At 42.1% G+C, this 24,845-nt stretch overlaps 1 protein-coding gene across 4 annotated transcripts in view; it reads left to right on the top strand.

Annotated features, from left to right (window-relative positions):
- usp2a (ubiquitin specific peptidase 2a) overlaps positions 1–24,845 on the top strand; it is an 85,631-nt gene that overhangs the window by 57,406 nt on the left and 3,380 nt on the right. For 2 of the 4 annotated variants that reach the window (XM_056283120.1, XM_056283122.1), the window contains 10 exons: positions 14,296–14,346; positions 16,316–16,439; positions 16,887–16,998; positions 17,276–17,386; positions 18,049–18,113; positions 18,424–18,527; positions 20,054–20,134; positions 22,216–22,294; positions 22,992–23,096; positions 24,076–24,196. In XM_056283120.1, coding sequence (XP_056139095.1) covers positions 14,296–14,346; positions 16,316–16,439; positions 16,887–16,998; positions 17,276–17,386; positions 18,049–18,113; positions 18,424–18,527; positions 20,054–20,134; positions 22,216–22,294; positions 22,992–23,096; positions 24,076–24,196 — 953 coding nt within the window. The remainder of the gene's footprint in view (positions 1–14,295; positions 14,347–16,315; positions 16,440–16,886; positions 16,999–17,275; positions 17,387–18,048; positions 18,114–18,423; positions 18,528–20,053; positions 20,135–22,215; positions 22,295–22,991; positions 23,097–24,075; positions 24,197–24,845) is intronic. The other 2 variants (XM_056283121.1, XM_056283123.1) reach the window with 1 other exon arrangement.

Genomic DNA, 24,845 nt, shown 5'->3' on the forward strand with positions numbered 1-24,845 from the left:
TGTTTGGGTGACCGCTGCACGCGGTCTCCCCTCGATGTTTCGTCTTAAGAGAGCGTGACGGCAGCTCTGGTTGTAAACAGCAGACTCGGAGCTCGTTGAGAAGGGTGCTCCTCGAGTTTTTAAGGCTGGTAGATTACGAGTCCTCTTTTTCGATTTCAAGCAAACTGTCAAAACTGTTGGGAGCAAAATCAATTTCGGGGGGGGTAGGGGCACCTATAAATAGCCAGGTTATTATGATGAGAAAAGTCATTGGCTGCTCAAGGCTATGCTCTATTTAAAAAACCGGATATAGCTGTGGCTTTGGTTTGAATGTCTACAGGTTAGTGTTTTTGCTGCTGTCAGTGATGGAGACACTTTTTCAAGCCATCTTTTCAGCGTAGCAGACTTTACTTTAACAAATACTAAAGCTCATTAAATGTCTGCAGCCTGCTGTATGAAAATAGTCTATAAGTTCTTCACAGTGAATGCAACTTTTTGGGGTTTTCTATATGAGAAAAGTCCTATTTCTAGGCTACATGTTTTGTGAGAAAGAAATCTCAATGACATTTAGCTCTGATAAAAACAGTGCTGTTACAGACGTGTGTGTGTGTGTGTGTGTGTGTGTGCATCCTGCCAGGATACCAAGTGGAGTGAGGCAGCTGCATGCAGGCTACTGTTATGTAATGAGAAATTGCATTAGAACACACTTTTAAGTTCTGTATAGACCTGGCAGCCTGACATGCTGTATGTTTTAATATCATTCCACCTGCCACTTTCCTCCTCCTCCTCCGTATACTCTCTTCCTCTCTGCCTTCTACTGCCTGGATTACAGTAATTTTGGCAGGAAAACCCACGTTTTGTGTGTGTGTGTGTGTGTGTGTGTGTGTGTGTGTGTGTGTGTGTGTGTGTGTGTGTGTGTGTGTGTGTGTATTGCGAATTTGCATAAGAGACTGTGTGTGTGTGTGTGTGTGTGTGTGTGTGTGTGTGTGTGTGTGTGTATGCAAGCATATGTGTGTATGTGTTTGTGTATATGTGTGTGTGTGTGGCTTTGCACGCATGTGCATGATTTTGCTCAGCAAGCAAGCTGCCCACTTGCACTGACAGCTGTTTGGTCAAAGCTTGTTTTCTAAAGCAGCATTCATCCACTTCTCCGCATTTTTTTTCCTCCTTTTTTTTGTTGTAAATAATGGCAGTAAAGGAAGGTAGATCCTGCAGTGCTGACACTGTAACAGTAATGACATAATATGCCATTTGTTTCAGTTACACGTCCGTATTTCTCTGTCATTTTCACAGTCTCCAGACCTGTAACACACTCCACCGTAGTTTCTGGTGATTCTGTGTAGGCACAGAGATCCAGGCTTCAGCAAGGATAAAATACAATCTCGTTGGGTAAGAGTCCCCATCTGGCTCAGCATTTCTACCATCGAGGGTGTGAATTTTTTTTTCTCCCAGTGGAAATGCATGGGAAAGTGGACTCGAGATAGTGTAAAGAAGAATGTTGCTGTTACATAAGAGGCTAGTCTTTTTTTTTTACCGCCCTCCTCTTGCTATCTGTTATCTAAACAATGTTAAATGTTAGCTCAGTACAGCCAATGGGAGAACCTGGTTGCATTAATGCATCCTTTCACAGTCTTAGATCTTATGAAACACAACCCAAGGGCCAATCGCAAGAATGATAGGTTATATTAATTATACTCAGAAAAAGGGTCATTCTTCCTAGTAAGATGATCTGGCTATGCTTTTGTGAGTGTGTGTGTGTGTGTGTGTGTGTGTGTGTGTGTGTGTGTGTGTGTGTGTGTGTGTGTGTGTGTGTGTGTGTGTGTGTGTGTATGTGTGCTTCTCTATGTGTGAGGAGCAGTGGTTTCACATCATCTGATGTTGTCACAGCCAGTGCTGTTGACTCATTTTAAAACTATGTACTTTTAGGGGAATGAATGAAAATATTGTCTCTCATTTCCAATTGGTGTCTGTGAAAACATTTGTTTTCGTGTGTTTGTATGTGTGCAGGCACCTACATGTAAGTGATTGTGTCACCTATATTCACATTTTCGAGAGGCTTTGTTGGTAGTAGAAGTGTTATCTCTTACAGAGATGGAGATGTGAGATTGTTGATAGAGAGAGAGAGAGGGAGAGGGCGGGAGAGAGAGGGCGGGAGAGGGTCAGAACAAATTGTTCTCTTGCTTTCTCTCACACGGGCATGCCAGCCAATCAGTAGACTGCATTCTACACTTCCAGGGTGACCTAGGCAATGCCACCGCTGATAACGGGGCATTCATTTTTCTCGTGCCATAGACGCATTGGTAGAGGAGAGAGAGTGGGCAAGAGTCTTTAACATACTGGTTGGCATAGCATTCAAGGATCAACCCAGCGGGCACCTATTCTGTAGATCAGCTGCTATGAGCCCACTCCAGAAACATGGGGGTTATTTGGTTTACATTCCAATTGATCCCCAAACCCTGTAAAAAACCAAAACCAATCAGTCTACTAACAGGACTCCCAGGAACCAAGTGTATGTATTGGACAGGGAGGATATTTAAGCCTATGTTCTGTGAAATAGATAGAAAATAAATGCCTGTATCTACTTTTACACCTGGACGCTGCTTGACAACACCCATTGCACGTTGTGCATCTTGGGAGAGAGAGCCCTCCTCTGTTGCTCTCCCTGAGGTTTCTTCCTATTTTTTCTCCCTATTTTTTCTCCCTGTTAAAGGGTTTTATTAGGGAGTTGTTCCTTATCCGATGAAAGGGTCTAAGGACAGGATGTTGTGTTGTTGTTAAGCCCACTGAGGCAAATTTGTAATTTGTGATATTGGGCTATACAAATAAAATTGACTTGACTTGACTTAAACCCAACAAGTTGTATGTCTTCTCTTGTCAATGTTTGGTAAAATGAATTCACTTCAGGCGAGACTGAGAAAAGTGGGATTATTTTAAAAAACCCTACTGCCAAATGGGCTGTGTAGAGGTGAAAATGTGTGTGGGGGGTGTATGATTTCTGTACCAAACAAAAATGCAAATTGGCACAATGAGCAAGGGGATTTAAAATGCTTATATGCTTTTTAAATATTTTACATTTGCAATGTAGGCTATGTGTAGATAGTTTTCGCTTCCATTTTTATGCTTTAAAGCTACTATGAGGACCTTTTTTCGATTCATTTTTCGATTCATTTATTTATTTATTTAGTCTAATAAAGGTAAAAATAATTTCATAGAAATACATTACCTGTATTTCTTGCAAACAGCTGTTCTCCCCAAACGTCAATACATCTTTCACACTTTTCTTCAAAACAGCCAGATGGTGAATGTGTAGATCTTTGTGACAATGAAGTCGTTCTGCCACGAAATACTACCATGTTTCTCCACATTATCGCACAAAATCAATTGAAATCCATGACTCCTTGTAGTGAATAAATAAATGGATTGCATTTACATAGCGCTTTACAATCGATTAATGCCTCACATTCACCCACACTCATGCACCAATGGGGGTGTCAACCATGCAAGGTTGACACTGGCTCATCAGGAGCAGTTAGGTGACTTGCTCAAGGACACCGCAACATTTTTGCAAGGAGGAGCTGAGAATCGAACCGGCAACCTCCCGGTTTCCAGACGACCTGCTTTACCTCTGAGCCACTGTCGTCCATAGCAGCTTTAAACATGTTTGAAACTTTGGGTCTAATAAGGATAAATATTTCTCTGAGCTTGTCATTCTCATATCTCTCCCCCATTCTCCAATTTTGGAGTCTGGTGTACTGACAACTTGCTGCAGAACTAGTTTGTACAGCGGGTAGTGTCGTGCTGTCCCATTTGGCCAACAGCCCGCCCTCCATCCGACGCCAAGACTTTGGCTAGATTTTACTGCACTTCAACCCCATTGGTGGCTCAGTATTCATGACAACGTCATAGAACATTCTTTTTTTTTTTTTTTTTAATTTATTTCTGATTTTTCCCTTTTTTCTCCCAATTTAGTGGCCAATTGATCCCTATTTTAATTCAAACACCCACCCTCGTATTGCATGCGTTCGCCAACTGCATCTCTCCGGCCGGCAGTCTCGAAGGAAAGCGCCTCCCCACTTTCGTGACAAGGCGAATCCAAGCCGAACCACTGTTTTTCCGACACACACAGAGACGCATTCACATGACAAACACAAGCCGACTCCGCCCCCCTCCCGAAGACAGCGTTGCCAATGATTGCTGCTTCATCGTTAGAACATTCTTATTCTAATCATCACATCATGTGGTTATAATTGGGTATTATACTTTTGTTAAAGAAATTAATAAATACAATTACAGTGTTCCCATGCCTATTGACTGGCTACAAAGATTCAGCTGAAAGGATCAACTCCACAAAAGCACAATGGTTTTCTGCTTCCGTGTCTTGAGAGCCGATGACCAAACTTCTACAATTTGTTAATGCGTTTCCACTTCAATAAGTGACGGCATCCAAAATTAAAGTGGAGCAGTAATGGGATTTCGTTGACATTGTGGTGATGCGGATCTGTATCATAAATCACCCTACTACTGACCTTAACACTGATTACAGAGATACTACATTGTCATTTAACAGTTACCTAGTTTCTACAAGCTGCAATGAGTATGAGAGATGTTTTAGATTGGAGATTGCCAACAGCTCCATGAAAAATGCCTTTGAATTATAAATCTACTCTTCCACTCGCTTCTTCTACTTGTCTACTTCTTTTACTCTCTCTACTAAAATAATTAGCTTAATTTTTGAGACCCCCCAAAAATTTTCTCTTGTGGTTGTCAAGGGGTCTCAGGTGTCAGTCATAGGGCCCCCTGTATTCTGCACCTTGGCTGTAAAGTTCAGGATATCAAATTAATCCTTTTTGTCTGCAGGTCACAGGGACTGAGCCATCAAAATTTACAAGACATCTTTACAGTTTTAGCAGCCAGCTAGGTTTTTGGAATACAGTATAACATGCAAATGTCTGTTTGCTGCTTGCAGAAAGCGCTTGCAACGTAAACTAATTTACAAGCTGCAGCCAAAAATTACTAACCCTAGCCCATCTGTGGCTGCAGTCTGTTATCAAGGCTGTTACCTTCTGACCAGTGTTGGCTGATATGCAGCACTACAGGAAAACATTACAGTCATTTTTTTTTTTACTTCGAATCCTAGATTTTACGTGATGTAAACACACCAAGTAGGAGTGGATGATACTGCAAAAATATAGATATTTTCTGGCATTTTGACAATGTTGATATTTTGCTGATTTTTCAGCTTATTGGGCCTATACTAATACGCTCACACAATTAACATCCCAGTAGCTTCCTTTGAAAATAAAAAAAAATGGCTGCATTGACTTACTGATGACAATGTGAAGCATGTGACCAAAACACCGGATCAAAGTTCATCTAGTGGCAGGCTTTACATTGGCCCAATGAACCTCGGCCTGGCAGCTATGAAGCATTTGACTCACGTGGTCAAATGATTTTAGTCGAAGGGAAATTAAATTTGACTTGCCATTTTTTTTCAGTTCTGAACTTGTTTGCATGCTTTATACAGTGAAATGCATTGATGCAAAATGATCGTTTCTTTCTCCCATTGGTTGAATGTAAACATCCGGTTTGATGCAATAACGAAGCTCTAAAGATAGTTTTATGTTGAGTGCATAGAATCCAATCTGTGCAGAACATTGTTGCTGCTATCATGTAGTGTGATGGCTTAGTCTTCAGCATACCACAGCTACCTGCCTGCAAAAAAGGAAACCCTACACACATAAAAAAAAAGGTGAAGAAGGACTTGGCCTTTTACAGTAAATCACAGAATGCTGAAAATGGTGTACTATTTGTAATCTTGCTATTCTCCAGGCTATAGTTTACAATAAAGTCAACAATCAGTACTGGACTGAATGCAGGACACAAGTCACAGACACGTCAATTAGTTACTTATTATGCTGAACATAACTTAGCAACATCTCTAGCATAATCTAAATATGATGCCAAAAAAAAAAGCTGTTCGCCAAAAAAGTAACAAAACACATTTGACGGCATGTCACTCATTGAGTCTATCAAAGAGATTAACTCCCCTGACTTTGAGTAACATGAATAAGTAAAATAAATCTTATTTTTAAGCTTATCTATTTTAGCACATTCTGCTCATTCGGCCATTGTTTTCCTTGCTATCAGCTTCCCTGTCAGATCGTCTCACCAGACTGCCCATTCAGGTCTTTCTGGAACAATGTATGGATTTGGACATGGGTCGTTATTTTGCACATACCTCAAACTGTTGACTGCCTAGATAAAGTCCACAACTGCCCTACTACTGCAGTATAAATGAACATTTAACAATGATTAGACAAAATAGATAGTTTGAGAGCTAGATAGAGAGGTATAGACATATGGGTATAGAGATATATAGAGATATAGATAGTGTGTGGGTGAGTCACAGAAACTTGAATCAGTTCCTCAGGACACATTTTACTAGGAGAAACGTTTAATCACCCATCTAAATGTCTTCTTCAGTCTCAGCCGACTGCAGGTGTCCCCACCCATTATAAACAATACAGTGGCATAACTACCGAACCAACGATCAGTTTCATATACAAATTACTGTGACCATTAACTAGAGTTTCAATGGCCATGTGTACTTGTCACAGAGGATTGGAAAATAGTTGCAATCACAGCATTGTAAGATGGCGACAGATGTACTCTTAGCCCCCCCAGGGATGGTCGTTCCCTCTTCACATGGATGGCCTCTTTGACTCCCTGTTCAAACCAGCGTTCCTCCCTATCAAGGATGTGCACATCCTCATCCTTGAAAGATTGGCCACAGGCCTGTAGATGGGTGTAGACTGTGGAGTCCTGGCCTGACATGTTAGCTCTTCTGTGTTGTGCCATCCTCTTGGCCAGCGTCTGTTTGGCAATCCTCCTGGTACTTAACAGTATACACTATATTGCTCTGTTTGTGCCGGGGACCTGATCTTGGGGATGGACCAATTTCTGGTGGAGTGTGTTCTGGGGTTTGAAAGCAACTGAGACCCAGTGTTTGGAAAATACGCATCTCAACTATTCCAACTCTCCCGCTACCTACGGAATCACCACTGGTTTACACTTAGGCAGCTGTTGTCCTTCTCTCTTCGATCGGCTGGCACGCTGCTTTGGTTACTTCCTGGTTTTGACAGATGCCCAGTTACGGTAACCACACTTAAACCAGGGCCTGTTTAATGTGGGATTTCTCCCCTTCACCAGCCACTGTGTCAGTGGGGACGTTGTCAGCTTGGTGGTACAGCGTCCTGATGACTCCTAGTTTGTGCTCCAGTGGGTGATGAGAGTCAAACCATAAGTACTGATCAGTATGTGTTGGTTTACGGTAAATGTCAACAATCAAATATCCCCCCCCTCACCAATTTCATTTTCACAGTCTTAAGAAGGCTAACCTGTCCTTTTTCCCATCCTCCCTGGTGAACATCTGCAAAATCCCCCAGTGTGGTGTCTAGTTGAATGGCAAACCTGCATACATTCATAATGCTTAATGTGATATTAATAATATTAATATGATAATGCTTAATATGACCTTGAACTTGTGATGTCATAGACTATATAGATGTGAGCTATTTTAAGCTAATTTTTCAGTGACTTCAAGTGCCAAGTTCAGTGTTTTTTTGTTTTGTTTTGTTTTTTAAATTTCCTTCAACCTCCTAGCAGAGACCACTGAGCCAAGATGGGCCCTTTGACTGTGACCCACCTCCTCAGACCCCCACCGACCCCACAGGCCAGCACTCTCAGAGCTTTAGATTAATATAGCACAGTGAATAGACAGATATTACGTCCGCTAGGCTGGGTATAGGCCAACCAGTGATTTTCCATGTTTCTGACTTCAGGCCTCGGGATGTAGACCCAGTTAAAGCTGGATCTGGGAAAGGTTCTTAATGGAGGGGCCAGTACCCCTTCTGCTTTTTAGACTGGGAGTAGGATTTCTAAAGCGGCAAGCTAGTTGGCTGAGCTGCTACTTGCTTAGATGAATAGAACACTTGTAAGTAACCTCTCTCCTCTGGGCTGTTTCTTTTGTGTGCAGAATGTATTGCTCTTCTCACGTGAATGGACTGAAACTATAATGACTATGTTCCCTCCCCTGACTCCTCTTCTCAGTTAATCCCTCTCCACAGTATACTCTCCTCTTCTTTTGTCTCCCCTCATCATTTCAGGTTTCTTAATATCCTCTTCACTTTATCATATTTTACTGTGCATGCACACACACACACACACACACACACACACACACACACACACACTCACACACACACACACACTCACTCACTCATTCATTCATTCATAGCATAAAAAAGCCTCCTTGGACCTTTCTAGCTTACAGCTGCACTTTGATGAAACCATCTTCAAATTAGGTTATCTTGTTAAGTAGATCAACTTCAAGCTTACAAATCAGAGTAATTAGCAAATGTATATGAGCGCATAAGGCTAGGCAAGGAGGTAGTTAATTAGGCTACATCACCACCCCCAATATTCATCTACTTTTCTGTTCATCGCCCCTAGGGGGAAAAGGGGAAAGAGGGGAAGAGTTTAGAGGGAGGTAGGTAGGAGGAGAGGGTGGTGGATGGTGATATGATGAAGAGAGAGGAGTACGGAAATAGGTGTGCAGAGGGAAACGGCAAAGGAGGTTAATAGGACAAAAAGGGTGTTGGAACAGGAATTTCTGCCATTCATGTACTGTGGACTTTTGGTAGGAAGCCTCCAACAGCTTGTGTGTGTGTGTGTGTGTGTGTGTGTGTGTGTGTGTGTGTGTGTGTGTGTGTGTGTGTGTGTTTTTCCAAAGAGTTGGTCAGTAAGACATTTCCAAGAACTGCTGTCCCACTGGACAGTGTGGGCCATGAGACAGAGAAGGCCCAGGATTTTGGACCGAGGCCATGTTTACATTCAGAGTGCAGGAGAGGAGGCGCACTTAAGTATGAGGAGAGTAGCTAAATATGGGAAGGAGAATGAATACAACACAGTAGCGGTGCTATTATAACACAGTCATCAACTACTCGTGGTATGACAGTCGTTTCCCAAAATATGGTCTCATAGTGATGTTTGTGGAAATTAGCCAAAGAATTTCAAGCAGAGCTAAAATGAAAGTAAATGGTGTTACCCCATCCTTTAACAGTCGATGTTTTCAAGTAGTTTGCAGTGTTTCTTGTTGCACAAAAGGTTTACCGTGGGGGCAATGTGAAATGGGGGGTATTAATGAAAAAAAAATGCAGACATCAATGGTTTTTTCTGTTTTCTTTTATTATTGTTCACTGAAAGGCTGTTCTTTCATTAACGATTACTATAACCAGCTATGAGTCAGGTTAAAAGTTGATTAAAATGGCCTAAAACCGGAGGTATGTATCCCGACCACGGTTTGGAGCCCCCAATCTGGAAAGATAAAATATGCAATCACTTTAATTTAGACAAAAAAGGAAGCACGGGGATTGGATTAAGTGCAGCGGACCTTGAGACGATCACTGCCTACAGCATCTTCCGACCACCCAGCCAGACCAGCCGGACCAAACGCCACCGCAAGCGGTGTGATCGCTCCAGGAAGGGAGGGAAGGGAGCCGGGATAAGAGCTAAGCTAACCCATCTTGGACCTAAGAGAGCGAGAGAGCTGCGTCGTTGCCCACCCTAACTAAATGCCTGCTCTGTTTACCAGTCCCATCTGTTCTGTTTTTCTTTCCCTTGGAAAACACCTAAGTAAGCTCATTTTCTTAAATTAGTGTCGTTAACCAACTTAATTCTGTAATGCGTGGGTGGGGATCGGGCGAGTCACCAAGGCGTTGGATTAGATGATTGATTGTGGAACGTTTTGTGTTCTATCTATCTATCTATCTATCTATCTATCTATCTATCTATCTATCTATCTATCTATCTATCTATCTATCTATCTGTCTGTCTGTCTGTCTGTCTGTCTGTCTGTCTGTCTGTCTGTCTGTCTGTCTGTCTGTCTGTCATGACAGTGACATGACAGTAACAAAAGACAGTAACAAAACATGACAGTTTTGTTACTGTCTAGTTATGTTTATTTTTCATGTTTTCTGAAATAATTTTCTTAATCCACGTTTAACCACGTTTCATTCAAATAAGCAGCTCACAAGTAAACGTAACGGTTTGGCTAACTGACTTACATCGGAGAATATTAGAAGATAAACGTACTGGGTTAGCCATCATTAGGGATATTACAGCTGGGTGTGAGCCAATGATTCATACAGGCTTTTCATCATAACATTACAGTATCCTGTTTCCAACAGTTTTGTGAGAAGGTTAGTAGACTTAATGGTTGCGTTTTACACACAGTGTCGTAAACAAGTAGACAATAGACCAACATAGGATATGTTAAGTATTTTTTATGCTAACATAAATGACTTGGAATAGGCTAGGTTGGTGTTTTACTGAAAAACAAATGGTCTAAAGTCACAACTGACACTAGTTGTTCATTGCCAGTCCGTCACACTCCCTCTCTCTCTGTCTGGCATTCACAGGAGAGCACACATACACACACACACACACATACACACACACTTGTTAACTGCGCAGCTGTGATGTCATAATGTCCTCCCCTTTCCCTTTATCTGAAAAGAAAAAAAATAGCATTGCTATGGCGACAGAGCCTGGATGGTGTTTTCATCATCATGTCGTCAGCCCAGCAAACCAGAGGCTCATCCAATCAGGAGCAGACAAGTCAGGCTTGTATTAAAAGAAAGGGTGCTATTTTTGTGGGCAGTGGTAGAATTACTCAACAGAGTTCAGCAAAGGTCAGACACAACGTTGTGTTCAGACACACTTACATACACACACACACACACACACACACACACACACACACACACACACACACACACACACACACACACACACACACACACAAAACAGCAGGGAGGTTTGTTGTGGAAAAGCTGGCGGTGACAGAGTTTGCACTGCTTCCTGTTAGGACAGGAGCGGCCAATCAGAGGTCAACTTTTTTTGGACAGGGGTTGAGTCAGAACTTCAGGAAATAGCAGTTGGAAGTTAGACACACGCCACAAGTGTGTGTGTTAGTCAATGTCTGTGAGAGAGTCTGCACATGTGTCTGTGTTTATTTACTTGTGCAGTTGTAGTGTGTTATTTGTCAGTGGCTATTAAAGGGCGCTACTAACCGCAGTGGTATGTAGGGAAAGGAGGATTTAAGGTAATCCCGAGTTAATTAAACTGCTGGATTCCCCCCCCCCTCACCCCCTCCCACACACACACACACACTGAGTAAAAGAGGCAGGTGGTTGAGATTATATATGTAGGAATAAAATACCAATGCCCTTTCGGAGTTAGTACTCAAGCTGGAAGTGCATGTTATCGATAGACAAATCACACTGACGAACACAGTCCCTCTTGTGTAAATTGCCAGGAGAGTCTGACTGGGGCAGCACTGCTCACTTTATCTTGTAACTTTTGGTGTAACCTATATAGCCCCTTTTATCCTACTACCCACTCACAGTGCCTCTCGTCTCCATAGGTGAGCGTGTGTATGTGACACGATGGCTGACGGGAGCCGCACATAAAGTCAGCTCCACACTTCTCATAAGTGTATGACAGTCACTTGCCTTTCCCTTCTGTCACTTAGCTCTTTATATTGGGAACAACGATGGGAAGAATTGTCTCGATAGAGAAGATAGCCTAATCTAAACAACATATTGACAGCACGATGGTCCAGTGGTTAGCACTGTTGCCTCACAGCAAGAAGGTCCTGGGTTCGAACCCCAAGCCGTCCCAGGTCCTTTCTGTGTGGAGTTTGCATGTTCTCCCCATGTCTGCATGGGTTTCCTCCGGGTGCTCTGGTTTCCTTCCACCATCAAAAAGACATGCATGTTAGGGTTAATACTCCTGTCTGTGTCCTTGACCAAGGCAATGGAAAGAAGAACTGGCGTTGGTCCCCGGGCTCTGCAGCTGCCCACTGCTCCTATACAATAGGATGGGTTAAATGCAGAGAAAAAAATCATTTTAACCTTTACAATAGCAAAAATAAAGTGGCTTTCTTTTTATTTATTTATTTCATAACATTTTTCTCTTCATAAGCCTGCCCACAAACTGTGCCTAGGTTTGTGCCTCAGACTTAGGGCAACATCTCAGGCTTTAAAATCAAATTCTCAAGAGGTGGGCTGTATTTTTCACAATTAGTTTCATTGTGAAAGTACAAAAAGTTATAGTCCCCATATTGGGATGCACTCCTTTCCACTTGGCATTGCCTTCCCAGCCTCTTGCATGGAACGAGCAGGTTGCCCTAACAAACAATAAGGTTAGTAGATGTACTCTTGCTATGCCACAGATGAGGGGTAGCGGGGAACGTGGGGGTCACCCTGAGGTAAGATTGAGTTCCACAGTAAGATCAGGTGACTGGTTTTAAGCTGTCAGCCCAGCAGTCCTGCTCGCTGCCTCTCCCTACCAGCTCAGGTTACCAGCTTGTTTACCTGTCATTCTGGCTGGAGGCCCAACACATCATGGCCAAGCTTGTCAAATAATTTGTATATAATAATCAATCATTAATTTGCTTATGCAATCATTATCCCCCATTTTGCATATTGCCGGGTTACTTATTGGAGAGAACGGTAAGGCAAAGCTGCAACAATCAGAATACAAAACAGCATAAAAGGCTGTTTTTCACGTAGAAACACAAATGGCTAGACTATATCCTATATCTACATAACATATGAAGGAATAATTGAAAGACTTTATGGCGCTTTTGATAAAACATGATGAAGAAATGCCGTTAAGACTTAAGCAAGCGTTAAAAAAATATTATCTTGATTCTCCTGCTTCTGAGTCAAGGGCACAAGTGCCCCTCTTATCTGCCGCCATATCCACGCTTTGATAGTTCCACCGATACAGTAGCTTCTCAAACACAAAGCTTACATAATCACCCACAACTGATTCAACTGCATTAATATCACAAGCCTTACAGCAAAGTTCCACGAGTAAAATTGTAAATTCACGTCTATATTTTACCATGCGTTTGATGTAACTAAAATGATCTCGTATATAAGAATAATGTTCCATGTTTTCTTGGCTTGCCAACATGCACAATAAGCCAGTTCTACACCGCAGTCATTGAATCTGTCCTGTGCACATCCATCACGGTCTGCTTCAGAGCAGCAACAAAACAGGATAGGAACAGACTGCAGCGAACAGTAGGGACAGCAGAAAAAAAATCACTGGCGCTCCCCTGCCCACCCTGCAGGATCTGTACACCTCTAGAGCCCGGAAATAGGTGGGCAGAATCAGCACAGACCCCCCCCACACACACACACACACACACCCAGGTCACAGTCTGTTTGAACCCCTACCCTCTGGCAGGAACAGCCCCCCCCCCCACAAGCCATCTCTCATGAACACTTAACAGCATGGTGCAATAACAGACACTTATTATGTAAATATGACACTTTGTAAACAGCCCCTTCTGGTCTGTCTCACCTACATATCTACGATGTGCACTTCCGCTATAAACCAGCTGTGCAATACAATGTTTGTGCAATACAAATATACAATTGTAAATACATATTCAACTGCTGTATACTGGTTACAATCACTGCTGTTATTGTTGTGGTTGTAACATAAAGGTATATAATATAGTAGTATGTTATGAGGTGGAGGGTAGGTGAATATATAGTGTATACTTTTGGTACATGAAATAATATAATATAGTGTAATATAGCAGGAGTATATAGCATTGTATATGAGCATGATGGGTTGTGGAGTCGTGGTATGGAATATGGTATAGTGTATGGGCAATATAGTATACAGGTCATATGGTAGTATAATAGATGGACAGAGGTTGTTGATTATTCAACCAAAATAACTGTATAGTAGCAACATACCTGTTGTGCGTATATGCTTGCCTCCAATGTCCGGTTTGGTTCCATTTATTTCTTCTGTTTTGTTTTGTGTGAGTCTGCAAATGCTAGAACCTGCTGTGTACTGGTGTCAAATTCCTTGTGTGCATAGGTACAATTAGCTAATAAAGCTGATTCCGATTCTGTTAATGAGCCCACATATGAAAACCATCTAACGTCTAGGCAGTCCAGGTGGTACGGCCATTAGTGTTTAGAGTGCCTGACAGACTTGGACAGTCAAAGGAGTGATTACCAAGCAAAACGTCTGCTGTAGTTTAACACCGCAATGTGCTCTCTTGCAGCTGAAAAGATCACTTATACCAGGAAAAACTTAATGTCTTTCATTCATAGGCTGCATTCCCTCCTAGCACATACGCACACACTGATATGCAAGAGTGTGCTGCATCTTTCTCACATGTCCAAGTTGAACATGCTATTTCTTTTGTCTCCTTCATTTCAGAACTCTAAGAGTGCCCAGGGCCTGGTGGGACTACGGAACCTGGGGAACACTGTAAGTACACACAAGGCATACACCCACGCACGCACGCACACACAAACGTACACATGTACATACACACAAACACACACATATATGCACATGTATCCGGTTACGATCTAATTTGCTGCACAAAAGGTTCAAGGATTTCTGATACTTCCAAATTTCCTGTCATTCCTCATCACATCCTCTTAGACGAGATTGGCTGTGGTTCACAGAAAAAGACGGAAGAGCTGATAATATGGTTCGCTTCCTTTTGTACAGATAACCAGAGAAATCGGTAATATCATCTCACTATTTTTTGTCAGTTTTAATTTGGGCTGTTGTTGCTCCAAGTCAAAGACAGGTTCTGCGTTGAAAGACACAGGAGCCCAGCCAGCTGAGCTGTTCCCCTTGTTTGATACCAAAGACTTGGCTAGCACTCGCAGTTCTTGGTAAACTTTGCACCAATTGGATTTAGCAAACCATGTCTACTGAGGGCCTTCAGAAATGGCAGACGTTATCATATATGCTGTGTATCCATTATATTTTCATCTAAGTTGTTTGACTTGCTTACATGGATTTTGCTGTTGTTTTTCCCACATCACCAAACAACAGAGGTCAGGGGTCAAGTAGAATTATAAATGGAGTCTTTTAGAGAAGTCACCTTATAGCCTTCGTTCCTTGCCCCTCACCTCTACAGCGGGGCTTCCTGGCTATATTTTAAGCATTGACTCCAAATCCAGGTAAAAGATCTGCACCTGCAGTATCTCAGTGTACACCCAAACTGGCATCTTTTTTCATACCTGGCCATAAAAATACTAACAGCAAACACAGAACTCTGAAAAATGTTTATTAGTTAACAGTTGGTTTCATAGTGGCGGTTGTTATGCAAAATTTTATCCACTGCGTAATTTTACAAAACTTATTTCAAATAGCAAATTACTCTAACTCATGTCATTACTTAATTGTTAGAAATTGCACCTCGAGTTGTGTGCTAAGTCTTTATTTATGAAGTATTTTGGAATGAAAGATGGTATAGGTATGACAAAATGCTTGCCAGGCAACAGGCAGAAGGACGGTTCCTGAAATAAACTCTGTGTGTGTGTGTGTGTGTGTGTGTGTGTGTGTGTGTGTGTGTGTGTGTGTGTGTGTGTGTGTGTGTGTGTGTGTGTGTACAGTAACCTAATCAGTTAGCTCCTGCTGCTCACTGCTGAACTATGGACCAGAGAGGATTCTCTCTCTCACTCTCTCTTTCTCACTGTTTAACTGTTCTGATCTTACCAGTTTGCACGTGGCACATGTGGACACGTGTGTGTTGGTACAGTGTTTTCAGTGTAGTATGTGTGTGTCAGCACATGATAGTATTTTCAGTCATAACAGCAAAGCTCTATCCTGACCTTGCAACCATGACAGAAAAGTTTATGCGAAAGCAATTTCTGTACAATTTTGCTTGTATTCTTTCTATATGGGAAAGCATATGGTGGACATGAGTTTATCATTACTGGAATGAGTTCATTCCACCAATATTTACATGAGTGAGTGCACTGACCATTGGTTAACAGTGTCCTAGCACAATGCCGCTACTCCCAGTCTCTCCTGCGCCTCCCTAGTGGCTGCCCCTATAGGCTTGGCAGCTGAGCCTGTGACTGAGCTGACTTGCCCTGAGGGTTTGAGTCGGAGCCAGGGGAGCTAGTGGTTCAAAATTATGAGGTTCTGAACACCCCTCAGTATTGTGCAACTTGGTGTCACACACCATAACTTCGGTCAAATGAATGGGTGAACTGCTAAAACTCTGAGCTGAGCCCTTCTTACGTATTTCAAATGGATATTAGGCGAAGGGAGGGATGAAAACAGTATGTGTCAGTACTCTTTTAATGAGTGATCAGTCGCCAAACATTTACTTGTTATTATGAACTTGATGTTTTCACTGTTAAGGAACCCAATTAAATTGTTTGTGTGTGTGTGTGTGTGGGTGTTTGGGTCTGTGTTTATCTCTCCACAGTGTTTCATGAACAGTATCCTGCAGTGTCTCAGCAACACACACAGCCTGCGAGACTACTGCCTGCACAATTCGCACCGTAGAGACCTTAACAACAACAGCCGCACCAACACAGCCCTCATGGAAGGTGAGAGAAATGACGCAGAGGCCCCCTAGAGTACGAAACAAACACACCTTACACCCGGCACCAACTTACAGTACACTGTGTCTCTATGAGGGATGCATTTGATTCGCTGCAGCAGATGTTTTGGTAAAAAAGTGTAACTGTTATTCACAATTCCTCCTGTCTAATAAAGTATGAAGATGTCCCCTGTCATACTTCGTATGAAAACTGATTTTGATTATTTTTGAGCTGATTAAAATATAAGGATAACACAAAACAAACCACACCAATGCTGACCCAAATTGGACTAATGTATTTTAGTTTTACTTCAGAGAACATCCAAACACAGCTTGTCATCAACCCAGAAGCTTAAATCTTACCTCAGTTCTTGTAGTTAAGGAATCAGTGAAAGTGGTTTAAAACTAGAGACAATTGTGTCAATAAGCTGTATGTCTGTCCTTGTGCTTGAAGAATTTGCCAAGCTGATCCAGACTATGTGGACGTCATCCAGCAGTGAGGCGGTCAGCCCCTATGAGTTCAAAACTCAGATCCAGAGATACGCTCCCAGATTTGTGGGATACAAGTAAGCCTTCTTCCTCCTTCAACACAAGATTTGATGAGATGCCATGCACACTGGGGATTACTTTTTAATTTTACTATTCATTGTCTGTTTGGGATTTCTGAGATTTGCTTGTTTATGAGCAATCTGAAACAGGAGTGAACCAGCTTTATTTGGAAAACAAATTTGTTCTGCAGCTGTAGTAAAGATAGTCCAAGATACCAAAATACTATACCATGTAGAACTGACTCCCTCTCTGTCAGAGTGGTCCTGACTTATTCCTGGTGCATCTGTATTTCAGCCAACAGGACGCCCAGGAGTTCTTGCGTTTCCTCCTGGATGGCCTGCACAATGAGGTCAACAGGGTCACTGTCAGGCCTAGAGGCACTGTGGAGGACTTTGACCATCTCCCGTGAGTACTCTGCCTGTGTGTGGGCATGTGTGTGCACATGTGATGATGTGTGGGGTAGGAATTAGGAGTGAGGCAGAATAAATTTCTTATGGCTGTCATTTAATAATAAGCCTCAAATGAATAAGGCTGCTTTCTTCCCCATATTGCCCCACTAGAGGTCAAATCCGTTCAAAGCCCCAATCCCTGGATTTTATTTGGGCTGTCAGTTATGGATTTATATAACTCTAGCTTATTCAAGGGTGAGGCTTACTCTTCGTAATTTATGTCACCCCTTGACATGGGCCATGTTACTTTCATTCTTTAAAACAGAGAAATAAGTATTTGCCACTGCAGAATAGTTTTTTGAGGAGGAAACATGCTGGCCACAATTGCTGGTAAATCCTCAATTTCACCAGCAATTTACAGTGTTTTGTCTGCTGTCAGGCCTTGAAGAAAGACCCCAATAAAGACAAACATTTTCAGAATGAAAAATGTGTCTAGTCCAAAGGGTCAAATATTCAGGGTCTGATCTCTGGGTTCCAACTCAATTGACTCCTCTGGGTTCTAACTTCTCCATTAAACTAAGATGAATCTGGTATTTTGTTGAATTGAATAAAGTGAGCTTGGATATTGGGGCAGATGTTGGACCTTGATGTATTGATATCATATTTTCCATGTTCCAGGGATGAGGAGAAAGGGAAGAAGATGTGGAGCAAATACTTGGAGAGAGAGGACAGTAAGATTGTAGGTGAGTCCAGAACATCTAAGTCGGCACACCTCAGTGACATTCCTGAATCAGATATTCACCACGTGAAGTTAAAACGTACTTTTGCAAGATTCTTGCTCTCATGAAAATATGACTGCCTTTTAAATGTTATTAAAGAACTTCTGTTGTTTTGTCTGGAAGGCAGATCCTTTAAACTCAGATTATATAACACGAATCCAGTGGGGTTTTTCTCCTTTTCTTATTCATGTTCTGTTGATCTTAGTGGCCCTAGTGTTGTTGCAGCTTGTGTGTTAATGTCTGTTCTCTACCGTTGTGCTTTCCTCTCCCCCAGACCTGTTTGTAGGCCAGCTGAAGAGTTCTCTGACCTGCAGCCACTGTGGTTTCTGCTCCACTGTCTTCGACCCCTTCTGGGATCTTTCTCTACCTATCGCCAAGGTTAGGGAACACTCAGGAATACAATAACACACACACACACACACACACACACACGAGCACTATATATATATATATATATATATATATATATATATATATATATATACACTACCGTTCAAAAGTTTGGGATCACCCAAACAATTTTGTGTTTTCCATGAAAAGTCACACTTATTCACCACCATATGTTGTGAAATGAATAGAAAATAGAGTCAAGACATTGACAAGGTTAGAAATAATGATTTGTATTTGAAATAAGATTTTTTTTACATCAAACTTTGCTTTCGTCAAAGAATCCTCCATTTGCAGCAATTACAGCATTGCAGACCTTTGGCATTCTAGCTGTTAATTTGTTGAGGTAATCTGGAGAAATTGCACCCCACGCTTCCAGAAGCAGCTCCCACAAGTTGGATTGGTTGGATGGGCACTTCTTTGAGCAGATTGAGTTTCTGGAGCATCACAGTTGTGGGGTCAATTAAACGCTCAAAATGGCCAGAAAAAGAGAACTTTCATCTGAAACTCGACAATTGAAGATTTCCTACACCGGTGTGTACTACTCCCTTCAGAGGACAGCACAAACAGGCTCTAACCAGAGTAGAAAAAGAAGTGGGAGGCCGCGTTGCACAACTGAGCAAGAAGATAAGTACATTAGAATCTCTAGTTTGAGAAACAGACGCCTCACAGGTCCCCAACTGGCATCTTCATTAAATAGTACCTGTTAGAGCCTGTTTGTGCTGTCCTCTGAAGGGAATAGTACACACCGGTGTAGGAAATCTTCAATTTCTTAGCAATTTCTCGCATGGAATAGCCTTCATTTCTAAGAACAAGAATAGACTGTCGAGTTTCAGATGAAAGTTCTCTTTTTCTGGCCATTTTGGGCGTTTAATTGACCCCACAAATGTGATGCTCCAGAAACTCAATCTGCTCAAAGAAGTGCCCATCCAACCAATCCAACTTGTGGGAGCTGCTTCTGGAAGCGTGGGGTGCAATTTCTCCAGATTACCTCAACAAATTAACAGCTAGAATGCCAAAGGTCTGCAATGCTGCAATTGCTGCAAATGGAGGATTCTTTGACGAAAGCAAAGTTTGATGTAAAAAAATCTTATTTCAAATACAAATCATTATTTCTAACCTTGTCAATGTCTTGACTCTATTTTCTATTCATTTCACAACATATGGTGGTGAATAAGTGTGACTTTTCATGGAAAACACGAAATTGTTTGGGTGATCCCAAACTTTTGAACGGTAGTGTATATATATATATACTGAAACATTCTGTACATATGAGACTTTTACCTTTATCTCTGGAGTGAAGATTTGACCTTAGGGTTGCTGCTGAGCGACCTCAAGTATTAAAGTGCTTTTTGTTTGCATGAGGCTTCATCATTTTGGCACTGCTGATTTGTACTAATGTGAGCTGTCTGTTATCTTTCTGTTCTTTCTGTGTTGTCTGTGTCCTCTAAATGTGTGTGCGCGTGCGTGCGTGTTTGTGTGCATGCTAATGTGAATGCATCTGTGTTTGTGCTCAGAAGGGCTATGGTGAGGTGAGCCTTATGGACTGTATGCGGCTCTTCACCAAAGAAGATGTCCTCGATGGGGACGAGAAGCCAGTGAGTAATGCATGTATGAATGACTAAAATAAGGGTAGCTCTGTCAAGTACAGGTGGGACGATATGAAAATGTCATCTCACAATGTTCCTGGCCAAAATAATTGCGATTCATAACATTATCCCGAGAATCATCAAAACATGCTTAAAACTCTTAAAATGGCACAAAAATATATTGGAATTTTTTTTTTTTTTCATTTAGTCACATTGCCATATCCCACGGGGAGACCCTAAGAGTATCAATCCATACTGACTCCATGAGGTGCATCTCACGGAGACCCCCCACATTTTTTTTAACGCTTCGAGTCTATTTTTGTCGCATTTAGTGAAGCATAATCTGCACAGACAGCTGTTTAATTCACGCAAATATCCCGCTGTATGTGTTTTGAACTTGTTAACCATATCTACATTGATTGATCAAGGCTCCCAATCTGTCTTTGAGCTTGCCTGTTTCATGACAGGCAGACTTTAATTTAATTTTCTTTACGTTAGCACAAAAAACCTCTGTGATGTGAAAAAGTGGTAGTGGTCATTACGAATACAAACGTGTATGTTAACATCATCTTGAATCAAAATTAAACAGTTATATAGCAAGAATAAACAAAACTTTAGCCATTTTCTAGGAGGCTTGAATGCGGGCGGTTTATGCTTCCCAGAACAGTCGTCAACATCTGGTTGGATAGGCATTTACGGAAGACGGAGTCAGTGTGGATTGGATGACAGAACACCTCTCCTCCAGTGGGGATTCCCGGTTAGAGCCAATCTTTGTACCGAAGTTATGGATCTGACTCGCCAACAACTTTTTCAAGTCACTCTTGAGGATAGTCACAATTATCCCCATTTAGGATTATCCTGATAATGGAAATTCACCACGATCATCCTTTTCATGGGTGTTTTTTATCACAATCCATGATAAAATCCTATATCGTCCCATCCCTAGTGTCAAGTCAAGTCAAGTTTACTTGTATAACCCAAGATCACAAGGTGGTCCCGAAAGAGCTTTACAATCAGTGCAGTATACAACACCCGCTATCCTTAGACCCTTGATATGAATGAGGAAAAACTCTACTAGAAAAACCTTATCAGGGCAAAAATGGGAGAAACCTCAGGAAGTCCAACAGGGGAGGGATCCTTCTTCCAGGACCTGCAATAGGTGTCGAATCAATAGAGTATAATGTACCATCATAGATTACACACAGAGTGATGTATCGTAGAAAATATACAGTTAATACATCGATTTTAACAAAGTAAATTTCAATGTATTGGGTAATAAAAATTGTAAGGAGCGAGTGCAAGGCATATGTGGCAAATCTGTGGCCACGCAAGACAATGTCAAGGCAACCCTACAGATGCAGTCAAGAGCCAGTGAGACCCATGCCACAAGACCAGTGCTGCGTAGCCCTGCAGAACAGAATTCACAAGAGGCAGACTTCAACACAACATTCACACAGAGGGAGAAAGAAGAGAAGTGATGAGAGTGAAGGTGGGACTGTGACCAAGGGAAGACAGGACGCAGTGCAAAAAGGATCCGAGATCCGAAGTCATCACGCGGTGGAGAGAGAAGAATAGAGAGAGTCTGTGCTTTAATCACTGGGAACAAAATTGCAACCTGTTGCCCATGTTTTACTTTTAGGAATGTGAACACAACAGGTCTAAACAACTAATCACATGAAAATCATTGCCATGTATTAGACCGGTAATGTCTTCCCCACCATTAAAATGCAACTGTGGGAATATACTGAAAAGAGACGAACAACGATAATAATTCCTGCCAACGGAGGCTAAAAGAATGAGGCTCAAAGATGATATACTGATAAAATTTATGTAGGACAGCTGTCACCCAGGCTACATTCAGGTTGAAAAATCAGTGAGAATTAATTAGGACCATTCACCCCCTCTCCATCCAGCTAACATCTTCAATTGACGTGAGCGGACGATAGAGGTGGATGAGATGGCATCCGACTAGGCTAACAGCAACAGATTCAGAAGCAGAGGACATGCTTACGTGTGTGCTGCAGTGGATTGAAACTGGCTGCTTGTAAAATGGTGATCGAATTAAGTGTCTCTATCCCTCTGCTCCACAGACATGCTACAGGTGTAAAGCCAGGAGAAGATGCACAAAGAAGTTCACAATACAGAAGTTCCCTAAGATCTTAGTGCTTCGTATCCTTTACCCAGAACAGGGGTGACTGATCTTGATGGAAAATGTCAGAAATAACCAGCAAAGTATGGTGGTGATGAGTGCAGATTCTAGGCATGTGTGTATTTCCTGTTTACATGTATTTCAGATCTGTGGCATATGCTTTTTAGCTTTTGCATTTTAAGCTGCATTATTGACTGCCAGATGCATGGATCAGGACAAGTCTGTTAGTGTCAAGGAAAGTCAGGGACACAGTTATTCCATGTTTTCATTTGAAACTTCCTAAATTTTGTGACGCTGTCTTAAAATACACTGAAGCAATTAATTTAAATTGTGGCAGTCACACAACTTGGGTTGTCAACATTTACACATTTCCTGGGGTTTTACTCACAAAGATAGAAATAAAAATCACAGCCTTAGGTGGGGACAAGCAACCAGGTGGTGTGTATATAGATTGCTGAGAGAAACCCTCTCCTTTCTCAAATATGACATATTACACACTCAGGGTTTTTTTGTCCACATAAATTCTGCACCTCGTCCTGGATCTCAAGCTACATGAAGCATGTTGTTCTTATTATGTGAACATCTTAGAGAGACAGTTTGAGCCCTGCCCAGTAGTTGTACTGGATCTTACAAGATAACCTCTAATATTAATCATGGGCCATGTATTGAAGGATGTTGACAGAGTTCAGTTTTTCTTTGACTGCCCTTCCTGTCCAGACCTGAAACGATTCTCTGAAGCCCGTAGAACCAGCAAACTGTCCACCTTTGTCAACTTCCCCATGAAAGACCTTGACCTGCATGAATTTGCCTCTGAAAATACCAGTAAGTATTGAGATGGTGGTGGTTCTGTCATACAGGTTAGGAAGGTCTATAGGCATGAGAGATGAATATGAGAAATTCTAAGTGTTAGGGCAAAGTTTTGGAACTTGCACAAAAATGTGTAGTCAGGGCGTCTGGGTAGCATGGTGGTCTATTCTGTTGCCTACCAACACAGGGATCACCGGATCGAATCCCCGTGTTACCTCCGGCTTGGTCGGGCGTCCCTACAGACACAATTAGCCATGTCTGTGGGTGGGAAGCCGGATGTGGGTATGTGTCCTGGTCGCTGCACTAGCGCCTCCTCTGGTCAGTCAGGGTGCCTGTTCAGGGGGGAGGGAGAACTGGTGGGAATAGCGTGATCCTCCCACGCGCTACGTCCCCCTGGTGAAACTCCTCACTGTCAGGTGAAAAGAAGCGGTTGGTGACTCCACATGTATCGGAGGAGGCATGTGGTAGTGTGTAGCCCTCCCCAGATCGGCAGAGGGGTTGAAGCAGCGATTGGGATGGCTCGGAAGAGTAGGGTAATTGGCAGATACAACTGGGGAGAAAAAAAAGAAGGAGGGGGGTGTAATCAATCAAGGAATGATGATTTTTTTTAGGTTTGATTGTATAAAAATAACTACATATTGTATCTATATGTGGGACCAACATTGTATTTCACATTTCTAGTATTAACATTTTGGTGTTATCATTGCTTTGAAGAGTAAACTTCAACTACGAAGTAACCAGGCTTAGATGATGAAATTGTCCACCCACTGTCCATAAGCATACTGGAAATTGGGGAGATAACTGAATTATAAACATGTTTCTTCATGAAGCCAAAGGAAAGCATAGCGTGTCAACAGCTTTGCCGTAAACATAAGCCATCTAATATTTTATGACTGTACACCAAAGTAACATGTGATTAAAATTCTAGTATGTTGGTGACAAAACGCTAGCTATAGGATCTGAGTTTTCTCTCTTTGTGTCTATCTTTCCCCAGTTAATGCAGTGTACAACCTGTATGCAGTGTCCAACCACTCAGGCACCACTATGGGTGGTCACTACACAGCTTATTGTCGCAATCCCACCTCGGGAGAATGGTACACCTTCAATGACTCCAGGTTGGTTGGAACAGTCAGCTGGTTGACCAGATCAATCACTTCCTATTTATCAATACAGATTTCTAATTGAAAACGTAGCAACACCAGGGGAACATTGATTCTCGAAGGCGCCAAGTACCAAAATGAAAAAACCTACTAGGAGGCAGTTGTGGTTGTGCCCAGAACACACTCTTCATTAACCGCCAGTCAAATTCATCATGCATAAGTCTATAATAGTTTGTTGTTGACACCAAATAGTGGTCTTAAAATTGTTTTTTAATCATTAGATTTTGTGCTTGGAGCCATTTGCATTTCCATCCCCTAGAAGTAGTAGCATAAATCAGTTTTTGAAAATCTCAGTTAAATTTGCCATACACACAATTCACTAAGTAGCTCTCAATAAAATGGCTTTTTTTTGGGGGGGGTCCCAATTACCTTATTTTCCAAGCCATCCTGGTCGCTGCTCCACCTCCTCTGCTGATCCGGGGAGGGCTGCAGACTACCACATGCCTCCTCTGATACATGTGGAGTCACCAGCTGCTTCTTTTCACCTGACATTGAGGAGTTTCACCAGGGGTATGTAGGGCGTGGGAGGATCACGCTATTCCCCCCAGTTCCCCCTCCCCCCGACCGATCAGAGAAGGCACTAGTGCAGCAACCAGGACACATA

The sequence above is a fragment of the Lampris incognitus genome, chromosome 7 (genome assembly GCF_029633865.1).
Source record: "Lampris incognitus isolate fLamInc1 chromosome 7, fLamInc1.hap2, whole genome shotgun sequence".
Lineage (NCBI taxonomy): Eukaryota > Metazoa > Chordata > Actinopteri > Lampriformes > Lampridae > Lampris > Lampris incognitus.